The sequence below is a fragment of the Eschrichtius robustus genome, chromosome 15, assembly GCF_028021215.1.
Source record: "Eschrichtius robustus isolate mEscRob2 chromosome 15, mEscRob2.pri, whole genome shotgun sequence".
NCBI lineage: Eukaryota > Metazoa > Chordata > Mammalia > Artiodactyla > Eschrichtiidae > Eschrichtius > Eschrichtius robustus.
In genome coordinates this window covers 6,218,342-6,241,405 of record NC_090838.1, presented here as the reverse complement: position 1 = coordinate 6,241,405, position 23,064 = coordinate 6,218,342, and the positions used below count along the sequence as shown (strand labels likewise).

Sequence of the window (23,064 nt, the reverse complement as noted above, 5' to 3'; positions counted from 1 at the left end):
TCCTTTTTCCCTTTAGTAAGTCTTCTGATGTGCTAATATTATTTGTAACCACCTAAGAGATAAATATTGAGTCTCTCTCTCTCTCTCTCGCCCCAAAAGCTCCTAATAAAAGGGGAGATGGTTCCTTGTTCTTATATTTATTTCCCCTTTATCCTTTTTAGGAATGAGCTCCTCAGTCATTTGTCAGAGTATGTTTGACAAGTGGTGTTGATGCGAAGCAGATCAACCCTTTCTTTGTGTCTGTGCTCTGTGTGATATTTTGGGATGTGTGTATGGTGAGTTTATTTCATCTGGATTCAGCTTATTTCCGTGGATTGCCTTTACTTGAGTTTCATAATTTAGCAGTTGTGGATGCAGTTAATCTAGCACCTTTTAATTTTACAAGCAGGTAGAAATAAATTCCTTCTTAGTTCATAGGAATCTTATATAGATGGCAAGACTGAAATTAAATAAACTCTCATTAACCTTGTAGGTAAGAGGTGTGTCCTTTTAATCTCTGGTGTCTTGATTGAATCACTTGCTTTCTGCTTCTGTTTCGGTGCCTTTGAAAAAGCTTACTACTTTTTGGTTTCTGTGGATGATCTGAGAATATACTTCAGGATCTGTCAGTTAATGAACCCCCGGGAGTCTGGCTCTTTTTAACGTCGTCAAATTTAGCACAGAGTAGGAGGTTAGGGGATGTCTGGGCTCTCGCCTTGCAGCTCCCTGTGCTGTTGTCTGGGAAGGAAGAGGAGAGAAAGTTGTATCTAAGGGCCGGCCCTGTCCTGGTGGACACGGGGCTTTGCTGGCTAAACCCAGTGTGTTTTGTTTATGTGGGATTCGGGTAGGCAGTTGCCATGTAATTCAGGAGGCAGGATGGAGCCCCGAGAGGCATGCCCTCTGCCTCCCAACCTGCCTGGCCACCACCGTTGTTATAGTTCATTTGTGTGTCTTCTTGCCCACCTCTAAGTTTTATGAGTGCAGAATCTGCCATGTCTGTGCTTTCTTCTACCTAAATAGTGTTTACAGAATGTTGAGTAGAATGCATCTTTATGCTTACATATTTATTTTTTATTTCTTGTTATGGAGTTTCTAATTGGAGCAATTATTATTAAGGCTTTAAGTCTCTAAGGAAGAAGATAAAATATGAGCTGTTAAATTCCTAATAGTCTATACTATTTAGGCAAACTCTTGAAGCATATTTTTTTCCTCCACTCTTTCAGTAAATTAAAAGCACAGATGGAGCCAGGCACTGCAGTCTGGGATGGGTAGGGATTCATAGATGAATAAAATTTGTTCCCAAGCCCTGAGAAGTTCACAGTCTAGAGGGAAAGTCAGACTAATAGGCCAGTAAGTGACAAGTGCTGTATAGAACTGATTTAAAAAGTGTTCTGGAAGCCCAAAAGTATGAGTACCGGTTCCATAGTTTCTATTCGAGGAGCGGGGTGATCCCGTTAACTAAGATAGGCGTCCTTGGAGGAAACAAGCCAATTGGGTAGAATGATAAGATAGACGAGGATGCAGGGAAGAATTCCGTTCATGTGTCCAGTTTGAATTTTGGGCAGAATGTTATTCTTTTGGCGAATCTGTAGATTTTTATGGCAGTTTATAGAAACCTGTTTCCCAAAGTTTTGGTTGGGATTCACTTCTACTGTTTATGGGGAGGTTGTGGTTGTTGAATGAAATGAGTTTAATTTACCAAAGTTGCTTCTAGTAGGAGTGGAGTTTCATTTACCCTGTGCCTGAAAGAGTTGTTTTTCTGTGGCAGTGGCCTAATCATGTTTGAAAATGCTTATATGCTGTAAGACGGGCTGCCGTCGTATTAAATTTAGTAGGATGAAGCTAGCGATGCAGACTCAGTGTAGGGAGATGAGATGATTACAGTCTTCAGTCCTGGTGCTCAGGTTTTGGTTTGGAAATTTGAAAAGAAGCATGAATTACTTTCTTTATTTAAAGAATCAATTTTATTTATTTATTTTTGGCTGCGTTGGGTCTTCGTTGCTGAGCGCGGGCTTTCTCTAGTTGTGGCGAGCGGGGGCTACTCTTCGTTGCAGTGCGCGGGCTTCTCATAGCAGTGGCTTCTCTTGTTGCGGAGCACGGGCTCTAGGCGTGCGGGCTTCAGTAGCTGTGGCACGTGGGCTCAGTAGTCGTGGCTCGCGGGCTCTAGAGCTCAGGCTCAGTAGTTGCGGCGCGTGGGCTTAGTTGCTCCGTGGCATGTGGGATCTTCCCAGACCAGAGATCGAACCCGTGTCCCCTGCATTGGCAGGCGGATTCCCAACCACTGCGCCACCAGGGAAGTCCCAGCATGAATTACTTTTAAACCATTTATTTGGGGGTAGATAATACATGTCCATGGTGCAAAATAAAAAGTTGGACAGGGCTGTACAATGACAAATAAGTCTCCCTTTACCTCTGTCCTGTACCCTGAAGGGCAACCACTGTTACCAGTTACTGGGGTTTCCTTCCAGAGAATGGTGTGGTAGAGACTGCTAGCTCTTCCCCAGGAGTCAGTGTTTGTCCCGTCCTGGCGCGCTTCCTGGTCAGCCTTGCAGTGGGTCGGGCTCTGTGACTAGCTCTGTGCGTGAGTATGAGTGACGGCGAGCCATGTCCCATTTTCAGGCGAGGGCTCTTTAGAAACAAGTGTGCCTTTTCCATCCTCTCACGTCTCCCTTCCGAAGGCCGGATGCAGCGACGATGAGGTTCTGGATGATGGCATCACAGAACGGAGCCAGGACCCCGACGTCATCTGCCCGGGAGGGCTGCCCACTGACCAGGCATATCTGCTCTAGACTGTTACCTGAACCTCAGTTTTGTTGGAGCCATTGCATATTTTTTGTGTGTGTCTGTTTATTACAGCACCTAATGTTACCACAGCTATTACGTAAAGTTTAACACAAAATTAAAAAGCCAATATCTCTGTAACCACCCTGGGCAAGAGACAGATGATCACCAGCACACAGAAGCCCCCTGTATGCCTCTCATTGTGACCTGTTCCCTTCCTCCATAGATGATCACTTTGCTGACTTCAGTGATATTCATTTCATGCTCTTTATAGTTTTACCACTCATGCGGGCATCCCCAAACAGTATGGTTTATTGCTTGTTTGGGGGAACTTTTTATAAACATATGTTTTTATGTCGTACGTGTTCCTCTGAGTTAAATTCAAGAGATGTGTGGCTTCTTTCATACAGCGTTGTGTGTTGAGTTTAGTCCATATGCTGTAAGAAGCTGTAATTTTTCATTTTCATTGTTCTGTGTGTTGCCTATTGTATGAATACACCTCAATGTATTTAGCCATTTTACTGTTAATGGGCATTGGTTTTTTTCTAGCATATGGCTGTTATGAACAGCACAGTTTTGAACATTCCTGAACATGTCTCCTGGTCCCCGTGTTATACCTCTAAGTTGTGGAGTGGCTGGGTCCTAGGGTGTGAGTATCTTTAGTCCTGTAAGAAGGTGCTGAGGTGTTTCCCCAAGTGGCTGTGTTAGCGTGTGTGAGACCCATTGCTCTACACCGTAGTCTACTTTAATATTGTCAGACCTAAAAAGTTTGTCAGTCTGGTCGATACATAATGGTATCTTATATGGATTTAATTTATGTTATTTCCTGAAGATACAAGTGGTTCTTTGCCTTGCCTCTGGGCCCCCTTGTATCTACTTGACTTTGAGGTTGGTTGGTGAGGACACATTTCTCAAACATAGAGCACACGAGTTTTGCCTGCAGAATTAAAAAAAAAGAATTCAAGGCTCTGTTTCAGACCAGGGGAATAAAAATTCTGGGGCTAGTATTCAAGAATCTATTTCTCATCAGCTATGCAGGTGGTTATTACACAGCTGGACTTATACCGGTAGGTGCAAGCACAGTGCTGAGGATGCTAAAGGTTGTATCTGTGGGGCCTTGAGAACCCCTGTGATCCTTGGCCACAGGCTGTGTGCCTCATTCCCCCAGCTCCGCCCATACAGGGTCTCCCAGAGACTGCCTGTTTACCTTGGGAGCCACTGGCTAAGAATGTAAGTATGCTACCCAAAAGCCATTTATACTAATAGAAAAGTAACATTAGATGTAATTTGTGTTCCATTGATAGAGATACGGAGGCAGCAGTTGATTTTGGGGTACTTCTGTTAATTTGTTGAGTATTGCACTTCATCTTTTTAAAAAAATTTTATTGAAGTAGAGTTGATTTACAATGTTTCTGCTGTACAGCAAAGTGATTCAGTTATACATATATATATACATTCTTTTTCATATTCTTTTCCATTGTGGTTTAACACAAGGTATTGAATACAGTTCCTGTGCTGTACAGTAGGACATTGTTGTTTATCCATCCTATATATAATAGTTTGCATCTGTTAATCCCAAACTCCCCTCGCCCCCTTGGCAACCACATGTCTGTGAGTCTGTTTCTGTTTCGTAGATAAGTTCACTTGTCATATTTTATTTTATTTTATTTATTTATTTTTTAATTTTTATTTTATTTATTTATTTATTTATTTATTTATTTATTTTTGGCCGTGTTGGGTCTTCGTTTCTGCGCGAGGGCTTTCTCTAGTTGCGGCGAGCGGGGGCCACTCTTCATCGCGGTGCGCGGGCCTCTCACCATCGCGGCCTCTCCCGTTGCGGAGCACAGGCTCCAGACGCGCAGGCTCAGAAGTTGTGGAACACGGGCTTAGTCGCTCCGCGGCATGTGGGATCTTCCCAGACCAGGGCTCGAACCCGTGTCCCCTGCACTGGCAGGCAGATTGTCAACCGCTGTGCCACCAGGGAAGCCCTGTCACATTTTAGATTCCGCATATAAGTGATATCGTGTGGTATTTGTTCGTCTTGAGCTGCTTTGAGATTTAAGTTTTTTCACTCTCAACTTACTATAAGTCAGTTGTTGGCTTATTATAGAATGCTTAGTTCTGATGTGGCGGTAATTAACTGTTGTGCGGCATGGGTGGCAGTTTATACACTTTTTCATAAGAGGTGTAGCTGTTGGTTTGGTATGTCCGTGGAGGGACGTGAGCGGAGGGGCCTCCGACGTCACTGTCTTGGACCCTTCCCTCCCTAAATGCTTCCGCAGATTTGTTTGGGGGTACTATTAATAATTTCTTTGAATATCCTTAAAAATAAGTGAATCTTGTTGCTATTTCTTTGGAGTGGCATAAATTACTGAGCAGTAAGCTTTCACCCTGCACGCCCGGACACTGACTCGTGAGACTGAACCACGGCATTTGGTGTTGAAGAAAATCCTTCTCTCACCACCTCACGTGGAACATGCTCCTTAGAGAGCATCCTCTGGTTGGTCTACAACAATTGCTTTCATAGGTACTTCTGTGTGCAACTTTTCACAAAAGTTAATTTTTTAATTAAAAGAATCTTCATTTAGCTAGATTTTCCACCCTTGCTTCTCTCCCCTTCCTGTGCCCTGCCTCCCCTCCCACCCCCCCGCTCCCAAATTTCTGGGGGCACTTCTTTGAAGGTACATCAGGTCACTTGTATAGGTACCTTTTCAACAAAATGGTGCTGAAAAAGAGAACCTAAAGTCTTCTGGGTCTATATTTCTTTCCATTTGGAAGAAAGCCTGTACGAAGGGTTGACCTGTAACAAACCAAAACAAATGTACGCAAGCTCAACATGGCTTCTCTTTTATTGTGTGTATTAGGTGTGGGAAGTAGCCGTTTGGTGACATTTTGTTAGCTAGGATGGACATATTTTGCGGATCGCAAATTCTCTACAGGGTCTTGCCTGTAGCAGTCAAGTTGGACCTTCAGACCTTCTCTAGAAGTAGAGAGGCAGCCATTGAACAGCCTAGACCCAGACATGGATTAGAGCCTGGGGTACTCACCTGTGTTGTAAGTGACCTTGAGTTGCCTGAGTAAACTCGGGGAAGGTAGCACCTTGCTTCAAGGATTGAAGGCGGGAAGTAGTGGAAAGTGCCAGCCCGCGACGTGATGGATGTCCGTGCCTTGTAGGTCTGTTAGTTCTTTCTTTTTTTTTTTTTTTAATTTATTTATTTATTATTTATGGCTGTGTTGGGTCTTCGTTTCTCTGCGAGGGCTTTCTCTAGTTGCGGCAAGCGGGGCCACTCTTCATCGCGGTGCGCGGGCCTCTCACTATCGCGGCCTCTCCTGTTGCGGAGAAAAGGCTCCAGACGCGCAGGCTCAGTAATTGTGGCTCACGGGCCTAGTCGCTCCGCGGCATATGGGATCTTCCCAGACCAGGGCTCGAACCCGTGTCCCCTGCATTGGCAGGCAGACTCTCAAGCACTGCGCCACCAGGGAAGCCCCGTTAGTTCTTTCTTGCTCTATTTCCGTCTACGGTATTCATTTGCCTCCCCAGCCCTACCCCACCCGTGAAAGAATGACTAAGATATGGGAAAGTTTTACCTTTAAGACCTTTCACAACAGCTATTTGAACATCTGGGTGTCTACCCATTCTGTTGTTTCCCATGGTAAGTAACAGATAGTCCGGGTTTCCCCACCTGGATTTCCTACAGGGTTTTTTTCTTGATACGAATTGCTGCTCCCTCCTCCTGGAGTTGCCACCATCGTCTGACGGGCCGAATCCTTCTTCTCCTTGTCAGCCCAGTTACAAGGCCCGGATACCAGCTGTGCCTCTGGCTGCTCCCCCAGGTCGGGGTACTTAATCGCACCTGCTCCCGGGGCTCTCTCCCTGGCGCTTCAGTTGTACCCTAGTTCTGCGTGCTTTCAGAGCAGGATCCCGCTTCACGCATCTTGTGTCTCCTGCACAGCTGTCCTGGCCACTAGTGGATAACGTATGAATTACTCGTAGGCCGTATTAATTTGGACGGGTTACCTAAACACTGGGACTTAGCTTCCTCATCTGTGAAATGTGGCTTTCTGCTCTGGGCATGCTCTCACCGAGCTCACTGATAAAGGTGCAGTTGCCAAGGTAGGTGGCTTGTCTTGGATCTTGTGCCCTGTGACCTGACCGTGACCATGGCCTCTCGAGCCTCCTCTTGCCCCGCCCACGCACAGTGTGCCCGTTCTTGCTGCTGTGACTTGGCCCGGCTGTGACTTGCCTGCTGTGGGATTCTGCCCTGGGCCCCCTTGTCTGTCCACAGCTCTCCTTCCGCCGTGTCCATCGCTCCCAGACTCGCATCTGCTCTGCTGGCTCCAGACCCGCCTCGCAGACGTCGTCTGAGCGAGCATGCTTGCCCCCTGCACACTCTCAAACTGAGCGTGCTCGAGGGGGGTTCTTTTTCCCCTAGGACCCACGCTTCCCCGCGTTGGTTCATGTCGTCATCCACTGATGACTCGCGGCCTTTCCTCTTCCTTCAGGCCCTGGTCTAGTGGCCAGTCCCGGTGGCTCTGTGGCCTGAGTGTCCTTCGAACTGGCTCTTTCCTCTCTGTCTCCTTGCCCTGCTTTCTCAAGGAGGCTGGAACAGCTACGGCCTGCACCCTGTTGCTACACACTCCTTATTCTGGTCCTTCTTTTGCAGAAGCAGAGCTTGGGTCACGTGTTAAGCTGTCGGTGTGTTTTTTTTTTAAATTAACTAATTAATTAATTAATTTTATTTTTGGCTGCATTGGGTCTTCGTTGCTGGACGCGGGCTTTCTAGTTACAGCGAGCTGGGGCTACTCTTGTTGCGGTGCTCGGGCTTCTCACTGTGGTGACTTCTCTTGTTGCGGAGCACGGGCTCTAGGCGCGCAGGCTTCAGTAGTTGTGGCGCATGGGCTCAGTAGCTGTGACTCGCGGGCTCTGGAGTGCAGGCTCAGTAGTTGCGGCGCACGGGCTTAGCTGCTCTGCGGCATGTGGGATCTTCCTGGACCAGGGCTGGAACCCATGTCCCCTGCATCCGGCAGGCGGATTCTTAACCACCGCACCACCAGGGAAGTCCTTGCCGGTGTTTTTTCATCACTTATGGGCTCAACTATAAACACCTCGGCATGACTTGCAAAGCCCCTCTCTCTCTGAACCCACCCCCATCCTGACGTCATCTCCCGCTGTCCCCACTATACCCTGCTGCTTTGCATTTTCAAGCCTCAGTGCTTCCTTCACACTGGGGTTTTTTGTTTTTGTTTTGTTTTTGCTGAAAATGCCCTTTCTCTAATTTTCCAGCACCGTGGTTCTCATACCTGGAGGATGATTGGGACCTGTGTTTTTCTTTTTGAATTACCGACTTTTGTGCCTGCCCCCAAAGATTTTGATTCAGTGTCTGGAGTGAGATCTGGTCTCATTTTCTGTAAGACGACAACGTTGAAATGGATGTTTACAAAGATACAAAATTCTGTATGTCAGTGGTTCTAGAATGCTTCTGTATTAGTTCACACTTTGTTTTATGTTAGACAAATATGAAAAGAGAGAGAGAGGAGGAGGGAGTGGGAGGGAGCGACTCCTTGGATGTTTGTGGAGATCAGCTGTCATTAGGTCTTATGTCCCCAACTTTGTGACAGTCAGCCCTTCATGCTCTTTCCTTTGGGGTGTCCTCAAAGCACTTTCTGTACAGTCTTTAATAACTGAGTTGAAGTTCCTTGTGCACGTATTTGCTTTTTTCATTAGATTCTAAAGCCATCCAGGGCTAGCGCGGGGCTTATGCATTTTTTGATTTCCCATGCTTTGCCCAGAGTAGATGTTCCATACATTTTTGTTTAGTTATGAGATATTTGAAAGTTTTTAAACTGTAAGAAGTTTTGTAGATGTGAGTAGTTATTAATGTCAATATTCGTTTTTCTGGTATATCTACTTTTTGCTTAATTAAAAAAATATTGTTGGAACCCTGTAGGAGAGAAAGAGTGCTCAGAACCTGTTGGAATGACATTTTGCTTGTATTAAGTCTAGCTGTTTCAAAGAACAATGGTCTCTCAGACAATGTACAACAATGTTCAACTGTTTTTCTCCTTGTAATGCAAGAAAAAGCACATAGTTGTCTGTGTCTTTAGGCAGAGATATCTCTGTGGATCTGTGGCGGCATCGACATGTAGATAGTGTGATTTGTTCCTAATTTAGGTCCCTGCAACAGTGATTTTGTTGTTGTTAAATGCGTTTCTTACAAGTTCCTAATGTCAAATGGATTTTTCTTGTATTTGTAGATTCTAAGGCATGTGTTCCTTAACGTTCTATGAGAATCTACTTCATAAGGGATAGAAATGCAGGTTTTTCTTGAGTCTTTAAACACCACAGGAGAGTCTTACTTGTAGTTTTTTATTTTATCATTTTGCAAGGGCAAAAGTAATGTTAAGGGAGAGAAAAGAGCCGCAGCACTATTGCCAGCTTGTATGCATTCCTGAAAATTGAGAACGATTTCGTTCCTGGTCAGTTATGAGGACATTTAAGAACTTGCCTTGGTGGCCTTGGGGGTGAACGCTACCCCTCATGGCTTTCTGGAGGTTCCTTTCTCTTATTCACCTGCTTGCCTCCTGGACCAGTGCTTGAGGCCCCCAGAGCTGAGACATTTGGTTCCTTTCAGTGGTGGTTTCAGACCAGCAGCATCCCCTTGACTCCCTCGCCAGGGATGGTACGGAACTCCAAATGGAAGAGGGTGCATTCTACAGACTCCCGGGGATCTTGACCAGATCTTGACCCAGAGGAGTTTTGGAGAAACTCAGAGCTCTTCTTTTCCACCAGTTACAGGGTCGCCCAAGTCATTAAAATAAGTTTCTCTTTCCCTCAAACCATAGGGTACCCCGTGCTTTCCGTTTCTGCGTCTGCATCCCTGTGTCTTCCAGATTCTTCCAGGGGCCCCCCCAGGCCTCTCCCCACGCTGGGCGCCAACGTCCCTGCCAAGTGTAGCACCCACGTGTGCATCAGCCCTTCACTTTGAACTTGAGGCTGTCATCCCTGGGAAGACGCCCCGATTTTTGTTTTGTTTCTTTAGTAAACTGGGAGATCTTAATTTTCTGTAACCTTGGTGTTTTTGTCCTGAGAATTTAAATGTAACATCAAATGAAAAATTCAAGTCTGTGTTGCTAATATGAAATTTTAATTTTTCTTTACAGGTCAACTTTGTAGTGTGCCAACTCTTTGCCTTGCTAGCAGCCATTTGGTTTCGAACTTACCTACATTCAAGCAAAACTAGCTCTTTTATAAGACATGTCGTTGCTACCCTTTTGGGCCTTTATCTTGCACTTTTTTGCTTTGGATGGTAAGTAATTATTTTGATCATACTTAATGAAGACTTTGGACGTCTTTGTGAATTGAGTGTGTAGAAGGATACATTATGTAGGGTTTTGTTCTTATAGTTACCTAAAAAGTTTTATATTTTTATTTTTAATATAAAAAAAAGAGTGGAGAGTGGGCTCTGTCTCTTCAGCTGGGGTTCAGAGGGCAATTTATTATTTATAACTTATGAAAAAGGACAGATGAAGAAAAAGGATATAAAGACATTTTATTCTGTCATGAGTAGCTCTTTCACCTGTTTTGCAGGTCTTTTATGCCAAGACAAATGATCCATTCAAAATAGCTTTTTTCTTTCTGTGCAAGTGGCTTTTAAGAGTCTGGTAAAGCCCATTGATAGAACTCTATTACCATTCTTTAGATTCTGCCATTAGCCAAAAGAGGTTTTTTGTTTGGTTGGTTTCGGTGGGGAAGAATTACTTAGCATGGAAAGCTTTTATTTATGGCCCTTCAGATGCTGTGTGTACGTGTGTTTCCTTCGCTTAGCTCCCTTCTTAATTGTCAGGGCTGTGAATCAATACAGAAACACTGTCACTTCCTGTTCGTCCCAGGTGACGGTGGTTGTATGTGACAGAGGGAATCAGGAGAAGAGCACAGTGTCTCCACGAAACAGCAGAGACGCTCAGTGGAAGGGCCCTCTGCTCTATGATTTCTCCCGAATTTTCCTTCTTCATAAGTGAGAGCTTATGCTGCTTGCTCATTTGCTATGTTTACACAGTCGCAGAGAAGGCTTTCTAGGTTTGCTGTTCGGCAGACTGTTGTTGGACATGGAAATTCCCTGAGAGGATGGAAATGCAGTCGCTTGATCTGTGGTTTAGTGGCTTCTGTTGTGGGCTGTGGACTGTTGGACTTTGACAATGCCTCTGCATTTGTTCTAGGAGGTTGTTTTTGATTCTTGGGCGGGTTGAAGTATACTGATATTTCTTAATCTAGTTTCTGCCTCTGGCAATTCCACATGTGTCCTAGAAACTCACGAAAAATCAGAGATAATTTATTCAGTCTCTGCCATGTTGCCCTGTGACCAGTCCTCTGATAGGCCCTGCCAGTGGTAGGTGTGTGTGGAGTCCTTGGGGTTTCAATGGGATCTCTTAAATCAGATCTAGGCATGGTTTCTCCACTTCCTTGATAACATCAAATTTATGTCATCAAAGTTTTCTTAGGTTTCTCAGGTGATTCTATTTAAACTTCTTGTAAATCATGTCATGGGGGTAGTGTGTATGTGTGTGTGTGTATTTAGCTTTGTGTTATGGAGCCTTTCGAATACAAAAGTACAGAAAATAATATAATGAACCCTCCTATATCCATTGTCCAGCTTCAACGATTATTAAAATTCTACCGTTCTTATTTTATTCTTTCTCCAACTTATTTTTCTGGAGTATTTTCAAGCATATCCCAGTCTACGCATTTCACCCGTACATACTTGGTGTTCAGTGTGTATTTCGGCAGCATATTTTGAGGAGGGGTCGGGGAAGGCTTGCCGTCCAGAGTGGCCAACTCCGGGACACCCTTCACGTTGCGGTCTGTGGACACAGAGTAGAAGACTGAGATGTCAGCTGTGTTTCCTGGGGCCGTGTGACTTGGAGGACTGCCAGAGGGGAGGTCTTTACCGACGGGGTGCTTTCTTGCTGTGAAGCCTTCTCACGTGCTTTATCACAGTGTCCCGAGGAACCCACCTTAATGTCAGGTGGTCCTAAGTATTTCAAATTATATGTGATAGCCAGGATTTTTTTTTTTTTTTTTTAAATAGAGTTCTCTGTTCTTTTCTTGGAGGAGAAAATTTTTATATTCCTTTCTTTGGGAAGAGAGTTTGTTTGTGCCTCTGTGCCAGGTAAAAGATAAACTCTGCTAATCGGAATGAGTAGGGAAGTAGCGTATCCTTCTGATTTGCATTTTAGCACTTTGTTTTTTAGGCTCAAAGGTAATCCTGTTTCCTATTGATTTTGACAACTTCTCTTTTGGAAGACATATGTTAGTGAGTTGTCTAAATATAATTGGCTATTTTACCTACTTGTATTTGGCCTCAGCTTTTTTTTTTTTTTTTTTGAACCATCATCTATAAGTTTCTATTCACTGAGAATTACTTTATACTTTTATTTACTTATTTAGCTATTTGACAGCAGTGTAGAGTAACAGACTGGAGCTTCGACTCTGAATCCAGACAGACCTGCATTCCACTCTGGGTGCCTCGGCGGCAGCCGTGTGACTGGACATGTTATTCAGGCTCTTTAGCATCACTTTTCTCATCTGTAAAATGGAACCAGTGATGGTTGTGATGGCTAAAAGATGTAGTACTGCAGAAAGGGGCTCAGCACAGTAGCCAGCTCCTTGTGAGCAGGGAAAGTTACTCAGGGTCAAGACCGTTATTGTGACTATGGTCTGTTGCTACCACTGCCCAGTCGGTGGTCCAGATTAGAAATGTTTATGTTTATCCAATCTCTTCCTCAGTTTATCATACAGTATTAAAGTATGTCTTTCTCTCTAGACTGGAAGGTCTCTGAGGACAGAGACTGTATCCCCTGACTCTTTATTCCCAGTGGCCAGTACTGTGCCTTTCGGAAAATGGACATTCAGTAAAGATCAGTGGAACAATCGAAGAGGTGTTTCTCAACCTTTTTAAAACTCTTTTTTTCGCTAAAAATAAATTTTATACCTGCCTTTAGTGTGATTTGAAATTCAACATATGTACAATGTGATATCTAAAAACAAACTGAAGTTTGGGGATAAAGGATTGTTTTGTTTGAAAGATTATGATCCACAGTCCGTGGGGTTCCACTCCGGCTCACCCTGTGAAGAATCAGCCAGTGGATAAGTTGCCCAGGAGGAAACAACTTGAGTCTCAATGTCACTTAGGGTACTAACTGGGTATATGTTAGGACTTAGTTTCCTCGACTCTAAAATGATGAGGGCTGGATTATAATACACTTCTAAGATACCTTCTTGCTTGCATTTTTACCTCCCTAATAATACTTAATATTTGAAAGCGTACTGTGTGCCAGATAACCCAGTCAACACTTTTCGTGTGTTCTCTTTTAATCCTGAAAAGTACTAGGTGGCTACTGTGTACTTACTATGCTCATTTTTCTAATAAGGGCAAGTAGAGTAGCTGTGGATGGGAAATTACGAGGAAAGTCACCAGTGCTATGATTGAGTGCACAGGCAACTTGATGCTTGTTGTGGAGGCCAGTGAAATAGAGGGCAATGCAGGTCCACTCTGTACAGATAGACCTATATTATGCCAGGAACAAAGGCTTGTACAACTGGCAGAGTGTCATATTGCACTCCAGAAGATCGCTAAGCTTGTCACCTGAATGGCGATGCCCGGGGAGTGGGCGTCTCAAAGTGATAGAAGGAACCACGTCGCTATTTGAAGCATAGAACTTTTAGCTTCTAAGTTGTCACATATCCCTCATGTTCCAAGGAAATTTATTCAGTAGGAAAGGAAAGATATTTCCCCAAGAGTCCTCAAAATCTTTTTTCATTTAAGACATTTATCGTCAATGAGTTCTATTCTAATTAATAAAGCCTGTGCAGGTGTCCAGCAGGCCACTTCAGCATTTTCACATGAAGTCTGTTAGTGCTGGCAATAAATAGGAGCTGGTAATGAATTTGAAAAGTGTGTGTTTTAATCATGTTTTCTTAGCTTCTTTCTGTTTCAGTTTATACACAAATATGTTTTTCTGCTGCCTCCTGGTCCTTTGGTTATATAGTAGCATTCCAGGCCAACATTGTTTCTCTGTGTGTGTGTGTGTGTGTGTGTGTGTGTGTGTGTGTGTGTGTGTGTTGGCAGAGGAAGAGACAAGTAGACAGACTGACAGACATTCTTTGTACAATGAGTAAAATAAGTTTCTTCTATGGGCCTGCCTTGGAGCCTACTTCTTATTTGTAATATTTCTATGGAAAATTAAAAAAAATTAAGTAGCTTTTTCACATTGGAGGTGCCTGTTATTCTGTGATGATTAGGTTAGAAAGTAATTTTAATCATAGCTTAAGATACTTATTAATACTTTAAATTGTATACAATGATTTGAAAATTTTTTCATACATTATTCATGCCGTCAAAGAGGAAAGAAGATGGAAATTTTGTGTTTGTGTGTGTGTGTGCACATGTATGCATAATCTTAGGGATAATTTGGATGGATTTTAAAACCAGAGATCTGAGTCATGTTTTGCCTGAATTTTGCGACATGAGTGGTTAAGTTAGTTCTCTCATTTAATGGTAGATTTCTACATTAGAACGTTAGAAGAAACTGTGTCATCTCAGTGAGAACGTTTTGTAGATAGATTACTGCAAATTAAGGATTGACTGGATTTGTATAAGGAAGCTTATTTGACTTGAGCCATCATGTTTTCAGAATAAATAAATTTGGGTGTACCTGCTTTTAAGTGAATTCTAATATTTAGTATTTTTTGCTATTTTGTAAGTAATACTTGAAAAGATAACTGCAGATACAAAGCTGTATCGACGAAGTTAGTTTGGGTAAGCCAAAAACTGATGTTCTGTCAGGACTATTCTGAAATCCAGGTTTCTTACTCCTTTTCATCCCTGTTCCTGAGTTATAGAAAAAGCTGTAAACCTTGAGCCTCGGGACCCCATAGAGCTTTCATGTAGCTGGTAAGCGTGGAATGCTAGGGCCCCAAGTGGGGCTTTATGGGGTTTTGTCTTATTTTTCCAGCTCCTGTGGGGCTTGTGGGATGGGACTCCCTCTCTAGGGTATCCACAGAATTTTAGGCTTTGGAGGTTTGCTTCCTTTTTTTTTATCTGGCAGTGTCGTGTGTTATAGATAAGCACTTTTTAGCCTAAATTATTTCAATCTGATGTTTGTGAGTGGGCTCTTCTAACAGTGCTCTTACTTTTTACAGGTATGCCTTACATTTTCTTGTACAAAGTGGAATTTCCTACTGTATCATGATCATAATAGGAGTGGAGAACATGCACACGTAAGTGCTCGCTTTATTCACATATAATACGTATTCCAACATAATAGAATTGGGTCAAGTAGAATTTTATTACATTAAAAATTATTATTTTTAATAATAATTATAAAAATTGTTGTAAATTGTGATCACTTTTTCAAGAACTGTCATAAATACAAAAATAAAACCCTTGGTATGCAGCACTCTTCTATTTACTTAGAGCAGGGTTTCTCAACCTCAGCTCTATTGACAGTTTAGGCTGGATCATTCTTGGATGCGCGGGACTGGCCTGTGCCCTGTAGGTTGTTTAGCGGCTTCCCTGGCCCCCGCCCACTAGATGCCAGTAGTACCTCCTCCCCAAGTTGTGACAACCATGGATGTTTCTAGATATTTTCACAGGTCCCTTGGGGGGCATAACCACCTCCAGGTAAGGACTATTGGCTTAGTCTAGGAGTGGCAGCAGTGGAGAGTTGGAGTGAGTCTGACACACTGGAGAGAGATTTAGAAGGTACATTTGGAAGGATTTAGTGATTGACGGGGAAGAAGGGTATCAGGAGGACTCCAGGTTCCTGGTGTGAACAGCCAGGTAGATGGAAGCACTGTTTTCTGAGTGTAGAGAACCCTGGAGGTGGGGAGCATGTGTAGGGGATAAGCGTTTCAAACAGGTATATAGTCATCTAAAACAGTGCTTCATATGTAGCAAACACTCTGGGTATTAGCTGAATAAGTGCTTGTTGACTTTGGGGTGTCTGTGAGGCAGTTCATCGATGCTGGGGAGGTGGTGTGGAGGTCTGGGCCAGAGATGTGCACTGGAAAGTCGAGGTGTGCAACGCTTACTTGGTTGAACACCCAGGGGCCGGGTACCCGCAGATCTTGCTGGCCGATCCTGCTGGGGGTGTTCCGTGATATCTGTGGTGCACTATGTCTCTGAATTCTGACATACATGTGGCTCCAAGAGTTCTGTACAAGGAATGATGGACTTGTAACTAATCGATTAGCATTTTTCCAAATCTCATTCTATTTTGCATCTTCGGTGTTTGACTCATGGGTCACCCACTCTGTTTTGACCCAATGTCTTCCCTCAGTTTCCACTGGTGCCACCTGCGTTGATTTCCCCCTCCCTTCTGTACTGCAGTACTCCAGGTTCTTGGTGTTTTGATTTCAATTTTTATAAGAGGAGTAAAATATATGTATATTTTTAAATTAATTAATTAATTTATTTATGGCTGTGTTGGGTCTTCGTTTCTGTGCGAGGGCTTTCTCTAGTTGCGGCGAGCGGGGACCACTCTTCATCGCAGTGCGCGGGCCTCTCACTGTCGCGGCCCCTCTTGTCGCGGAGCACAGGCTCCAGACGCGCAGGCTCAGCAGTTGTGGCTCACGGGCCCAGTTGCTCCACGGCATGTGGGATCTTCCCAGACCAGGGCTCGAACCCATGTCCCCTGCGTTGGCAGGCAGATTCTCAACCACTGTGCCACCAGGGAAGCCCCAAGAGTAAAATATTTTGATGGTGTATCATTTGAAGCAATTTTTATACCATCATGACCCTATTTATAAAATCTCATACAGATGGCAGGTTCAAAGCGGTACTATCTTTAATATCTGAAAAAAGGAGCTGTATGTTTTGAATCTGGAAGAAGAAGGAAAGTCTGGCTAGATTACTGAAAACAGGTAACTTGTGTTTCCCTGTGTAAACAAAAGTCTTTTAAATTGAAAGGCTAGTAGATTCATATTTGGTCAAAGGAAATTGTTTCTTTTTCTGAAAGGCAACGGCAGTCTGTGAAGTTAACTTTTAAGGCTTCAGACCCTGTCCAGTATGGCGCCCTTAGCTGCATGTGGCCTGTAGATTGAAATTAATTGACATCTAAAGCTCAGTCGTTCAGCCACACTGGCCACATGGCACGTGCTCCAAAGCTACAGGTGGCTGGTGGCTACTGGACTGGGCAGTGCAGACAGAGGAGATTTCTGTGGTCATAGAAAATTCTGTTGGAAGGTGCAGCCTTAGAGACACACAGTTGGGTACAGTTGATTTTGTTGCTCTTTTACAGTAAGTGATCAGGAGGAAAGTGCTACTTGCATATATGTTGCCCATGTTTAGAATTTGACACCATCCACGGAGCAGGCTATTATAAATGGGTTTGCCATGTTAGTTGCTAGCGTTGGCAATAAAGAGTAGGTGAGTAATTAAGTTAGAAAGTGTGTATTTTAATCTCTTTTAGCTCCCTTCAATTTCAGTTTATACCTATGTGTTTTTCTGTTTGACTTTACTTTTTCCTTTTTGTTTTTTTTTCTTGTTATCCGTACATGCTTTTTTCCCCCTTTTCACTTAGGCCTTTACATTAATTTAAAACGTTTAATGGGTCCAAACTTCAGAATTTCATTCAAATATACTAGATGGGGCTTATAGCATTACTCTGTTGTCTAGAGTTATTGTTTATGTATAATACAGTTCTGTTTATTTCTTTCAGTCTAGTTTTACATGGTATGTGTAATATGTTTCTTTGAACAACAAGGGTTTAAATCTTTTTAAGTGAAGGATTTGGACTCCCTGAGTATTTAACAGTTTAAAAATTCTTGGATCTCTTTGTTTTATATACTTTGTAAGCTGTTCATAGTGTAGTTTTTGCACTCTCTGTAACAAATCCATTTGTAAATTAAAATATTTTAATATAAACTTCATTTTTGTAGCTCCCTTTATTTCACACTTATATGTATGCTGTTTTATTCTGATCCATAATTAGATAACTTACCATTAAAATTTAATTTATTCTAGAATTCAGTGCTTTTTAATTTACCATTAAAATTTAATTTATCCTAGAATTCAAAGCTTATTTTCATATAAGCTTTGAAATTTTTGAGGAAAAAAAATTGAAAACCTTAAGTGTTAGAGGCAAGAAGAAAAAGAGTATTTAGGGATAGAAGGTCCTATATCTTAGGATATTGATTCACCTTAATTAGTATGGGGAGAATTTAACTTTCACAGATTTGACCAGCGTTTCTGAGAGCAGGGGTTGGCAAACTGTCTGTAAAGGACCAGATAGCAAATATTTTAGACTCTGCAGGACACACAGCCTCTGTCACGGCTTTTCTCAGTTCTGTCGTTGTGCACATAGACAGTATGTGAACAACGCACTTGACCTGTGCTTCCATCAGACTTCCTTTACCAAAAAAGCGGGTGGACCATATACTAAGCACACTCCTGCCACAGGGATTTGAAAAAAGAGAGGAAGGCAGACACACACTCTTCCTGCTAGTTTCAAAAATATGAAATAAGGTTTGCCAAGTGGTAATTTTAAACTTGCTATAGCACAAAAAATGGAATAATGAACTTTGTATATTAATGATTTACTTTGGATTATTGTTCTGAAGCAGATGGTTTCTAAAAAGCTGGTTGAAATTTTCGCCTTCTTGGCATAGCTTTTGCTTGAAAAGGAAGTGAAATAATGCAGGACTCAGGACTTGATGTTTAACACTTAGCGCAATAATGAAAAATATCTTATTCAAAAAAATTATAAAGGGAATAGTAAAATCACAGTATATAAGAGCAATACACAAAAATTCTTTTTATTTCTACATATTGAAATAGTCCAAAAGTGAAATTTGTTAAAAGTTCATTCACAGTAGCATCGAAAAGGATAATATGCTTAGGAATAAATTTATTGAAAGAAGTGCAAGACCACTAAACTGAAAATAAAAATCTTTGCTGACAGAAATGAAAGAAGACCTAAAGCACGGAGAGAGACATCACATTCATGGGTTGGCAGACTCAGTATTGTTAAGATGGCAATTCTCTCACAGTTGATCCATTGAGTCAATGCAATGCCTGTCAAAATTCCAGCAGGCTTTTGGTTGCAAAACTGCCTGTATAAATTCACTAAAATTCATTGAATTGTACACTTAAATTAGGTGAGTTGATGGCATGTAAATTTTACTTCAATAAAGCTATTAAAAAGATAAAAAACATTGTAAAGGGAGGTGCAAGAAGGAAGATCAGTCTTAAAGTAGCGTGCTTTCTGAAAGTTGGTTCAAGAGTTTGGTATATTTTCTCATTTAGGCAAATTTATAGATGTTCAGATGCATCCACGTTTTCTTGAGTTTAGTTATAAGAATGAAGGGTCGAAAGGAGCGTTGAAAACCTGCAGTGCCCTCGAAGGAAGGAAATCTAGGTGTTGAAGGGGGACGTGAAGCTGTCTTCAGATGCTGAAAGGGAGTATATATTGCTGTTCTTAGGAATCCGGAGATGGAATTGGTACCTGCTAGGCGAAGTATGAAGATGCACATTTTTGACCCAAGGAAGGATGACCTCAGTTACAGTGAGATGCTTAGGGGAGTAATGTCTTTTGCCTTCGTACGCCACAAGTTCAGTGACGGCAGTCATGTCTTACCTGTTTGGTTTTCTGAATGTCGTACACCACCTTGGAGGTTGTATGCTCCCAGTAGGTGTCTACTGAATGAATGAGTGAATGATAACCTGACTTCTGCATGACAGCAAGCCCTTTCCAAGTAGCCTCCTAGAGCTCTTGCTTCTGGGCCACGGTCTCTGCCTCCTTCAAAATCCCTGTGCACCATCTCAGGGCTGCCCCGTGAGAATTTTGTGAACAAGCATTGTAGCCGCCCTGATTCTCAGAACTGAGCACCTCCTGGGCTTTGCTTGGATCTCTGTTCCCAGGGAGAGTGGAGTGTAGGGGAGAAACAGAAGTGATGGGAATGGGGGAATGGGTGGAGGGAGAGCCTTTCTCACTTGGTTAGAAGAGGAAGGAGGATATCAATGCGTTTCAGGTGCTCCCAGCTGGGACTGGGAGGCATTTTCCCTGGAGAAGGTAGCGCAGTGTGGCTGGGTCCCGTGGTGTTCTGATGGGCTCAATAAGCTTTTGTGGTTGGGCGTGAGAACCTAAGTGCCCTTCATGTTAGTTTTGCATTTTTGTGTTTTTTGTTTTTTAACTTTTCTACGGGGAAGCTTGTTTCGAGTTCCAAAAAACAGTCTCAGATTTTGGAACACGGCACAAGGCAACTGGCCTTGTTTAAATATAAACAGCAGAAATGTGGGATAGTTAACATGGGAAGCACAGGAGAGCCTGATAACCTTGAGAAGTTAAGCAGAAAAGTATTTTCTTTATAACCTGGCAAGTAATTTTCACCAAAACAAATGACGTAAAGAAAACATGAAAAAGAGGTAGATACATAGAGTAAAACTGCATCTGTGAATGGGTTGCCAAGCTTTGTATGGGATGATATTGTAAAAGCTGTAAGAAGGTGATTTTAACCCCACCGTCCCATGGCTCAGCTACCCACCAGTTTGAACAAACACCTTGTGTGCCACAGTGTTTCCAGAAACTCAGAGACAGTGGCGATGTGGTCCTTACCCTCTGATAGGCACCGCTGAGTTGGAGATGTTAAGACAGTCAGTCATGCAACAAGTATTTGTTACGTGATGCTGGGGCCCAGTGATGGATAAGAAGACATGCTCCGTCTCTGCAAGAGACTTACTGTCAAACTACCGATCACGCTGTGATTACTGTTATGAAAGCTGATGCCCTCAGGGCTGAGGAGGCATCAAGGAGTGACCAGCTTGGAAAGCAGTAAAAAGAAGAAAGTGTATCTACATCAGCCACTTACTATGTGCTCAGCAGAATGAAACAGTTGGAAACAGAGTACCGATGTTTTGGTGTTAAGTAGAATTATGCTGAAATATATTGTTAAATATGGGGAAATATTAAAAACCATGTTCCTCAGAATCCTCTTGTATTGGTATAAGATTGAACAGCAGGCCTAGGACATGAGAGAAGATCACCTTCAAACTCCGACTTCCCCCCAGGTGGCCTTAGTGATTCATTGGATGAATACTAGGGGCAGATATGTATGGGTTTGAATTCAGGTTCTGCTGCATTTCATTAGCTCTGGGACCTTAGCCAAGTCACCTTACCTTTCTGAGTCTAAATTGCATTAAACCAGTGGCTCAGCTGAGGAGCATGTGGGTGCCCAGGTGAGCCCAGGTAAGCTTTTGTCTGCATACAGGATTCGGCTGCCAAGAAGAGGGTTCACATTCTGGGAGAAATGCTTTCAGAGGCCACTCCTGGTCACCGAGTGTTCTGCTGCGTTTTGCTGCCCCTGCTGATGTCACGTGAGAGCTTGCTGTCAGTATTCACGCAGTCGCTGTAATTTATTTTTTCTCCTCCCAGACCATGAACTCCTCGGCAGGGATGCTTTCCTCATTTTATAATACCATTGTTGAGCGTATGGATGATAGAAGCTCTGGAAGAGAGGTTCTCTGTTCTGTTCTGTTCTGTTGAGTGAATATTTGTAGGCTTTTTTGCACCTCTTTTTTTTTTTAATTTTTATTTTATTTATTTATTTATTTTTAGCTGTGTTGGGTCTTCGTTTCCGTGCAAGGGCTTTCTCTAGTTGCAGCGAGCGGGGGCCACTCTTCATCGCGGTGCGCGGGCCTCTCACTGTCGCGGCCCCTCTTGTTGCGGAGCACAGGCTCCAGACGCGCAGGCTCAGTAGTTGTGGCTCACGGGCCCAGTTGCTCCGCGGCATGTGGGATCTTCCCAGACCAGGGCTCGAACCCATGTCCCCTGCACTGGCAGGCAGATTCTCAACCACTGCACCACCAGAGAAGCCCCTGCACCTCTTTTTGTTTGGGTATTTCCGAGCAGATTATATTCATCCGTGCAGCAGGCCTTGAATGGCAAGCTTGATGGGTTGACTGGCAGTCAGTGGTGCTTCCTGCTCCCTACCTGATTTTCTCCCCCTGACGTTGGCTGTAGAGCAGCGGCCCTGGGCATGGGAGTGAGGTTAGGGAAGGACCAGGCAGTTTTAGCTGATGTGCTTTTGTCTCAATCATCTGTGACCCTGAAGAGCAGGTAGGACAGGGATCCATTTTCACCTGTCATCTGCCGGTGCCACCGAGACTCCTGCAATACGGATATCTGGATAGCAATGTCGGGAAGAACTGCTTGAAGTCTACTAGGAAGGAATGAAGATCTCGGAAATGCCGTCTGGCGGGCAGAAGCCTCAAGTCACTTGAAGATTTGTCCTCATGAAGTTAACGAGCAGTAGTTAGTGGCACGGCAGGAACTCTGTGGGGAGAATATTAACTTCACCAAGGACAACCCCATAATCCCATGAGAGGGAATAAAATGTGGCAGGAAGGAAACTGGACTCTTAGACGTTTTCTCTTCCACTCTCTGTGGACCGTACTCAAAAGCCTTTCAGTGGCTTGGAATGAAGGTACAGGCCCTTTGGGTATTGCTGTGCTATCCTGAGCTAAGAGCTGGATTTCAACTGGAAAACCGTAAGTAATTCTAAAAGTGATTTTTTACATTATCTTTTCCTTACAACAGTTGATGTTTCAGTAATTATTCGTATCCATCACTGTGCAGAGCACATGGATTGTCACCTAATCCTAGCAGCAGCCCTGGAGGTGGGCGCAGTAGATCTGTTTCCCCAGAAGCAGGTTAGTAGGAGGTAAATCTGGGATTAGAGCTGGGTGTGTCTGATTGCACCCAGCACCCAAGCTTTTTGCTTCTGCACTTTATTACTTCTAAGCATTAAGCTTTTTTTTTTTTTTTTTTTAAGCCTTATGATTAGGAGAATGCGTCGTTAAATAGAAATACCCTGAATTGATTGAGGAGAGGTAATGGGAGCCCTCAGGGTCCTGAACAAAGGCAGGGATTTGTATGTGTTGGTTACGCTTCCTTAGAGCAAAGATGCAGATATTTTTATTCAAAAGGATGCAGTGGCCTTTTGGCATATTGTGCTTAGGATCTGAGGGTTTTTCAATATTCTCAATTCCCATGGGAAGGAAAACCCGTTACTTGGTGAGAGGTAGTAGGATGTCCAGACCCTGTTGGATTCTGAAGAAGCTTTAGGACATACCATCATACCATCAAATCCTGCACTCGGGAAAGGGTCTGATTCAGATTCCTTTACACCATTAAGGCACTGTAGTATCTCTTTGGGAGGTATTTGAATTCTGAGTTGTGTTTCCAGTTGTAAACTGGACCTCTGTTAAGGCTCCAGTCATTCTTGAGCCAGGAAGGGAAGCTTTTTCT

General features: G+C 43.3%; 1 protein-coding gene across 3 annotated transcripts in view; it reads left to right on the top strand.

The window, feature by feature from the left end:
* The window catches only part of MBOAT2 (membrane bound O-acyltransferase domain containing 2), a 119,289-nt gene that overhangs the window by 37,191 nt on the left and 59,034 nt on the right, over positions 1-23,064 (top strand). Inside the window, exons 2-3 of one of the 3 annotated variants that reach the window (XM_068564310.1) lie at positions 9,922-10,067; positions 14,960-15,037. In XM_068564310.1, coding sequence (XP_068420411.1) covers positions 9,922-10,067; positions 14,960-15,037 — 224 coding nt within the window. Of the gene's footprint in view, positions 1-9,921; positions 10,068-12,677; positions 12,697-14,959; positions 15,038-23,064 lie in introns of those variants that run through there. The other 2 variants (XM_068564312.1, XM_068564311.1) reach the window with 2 other exon arrangements.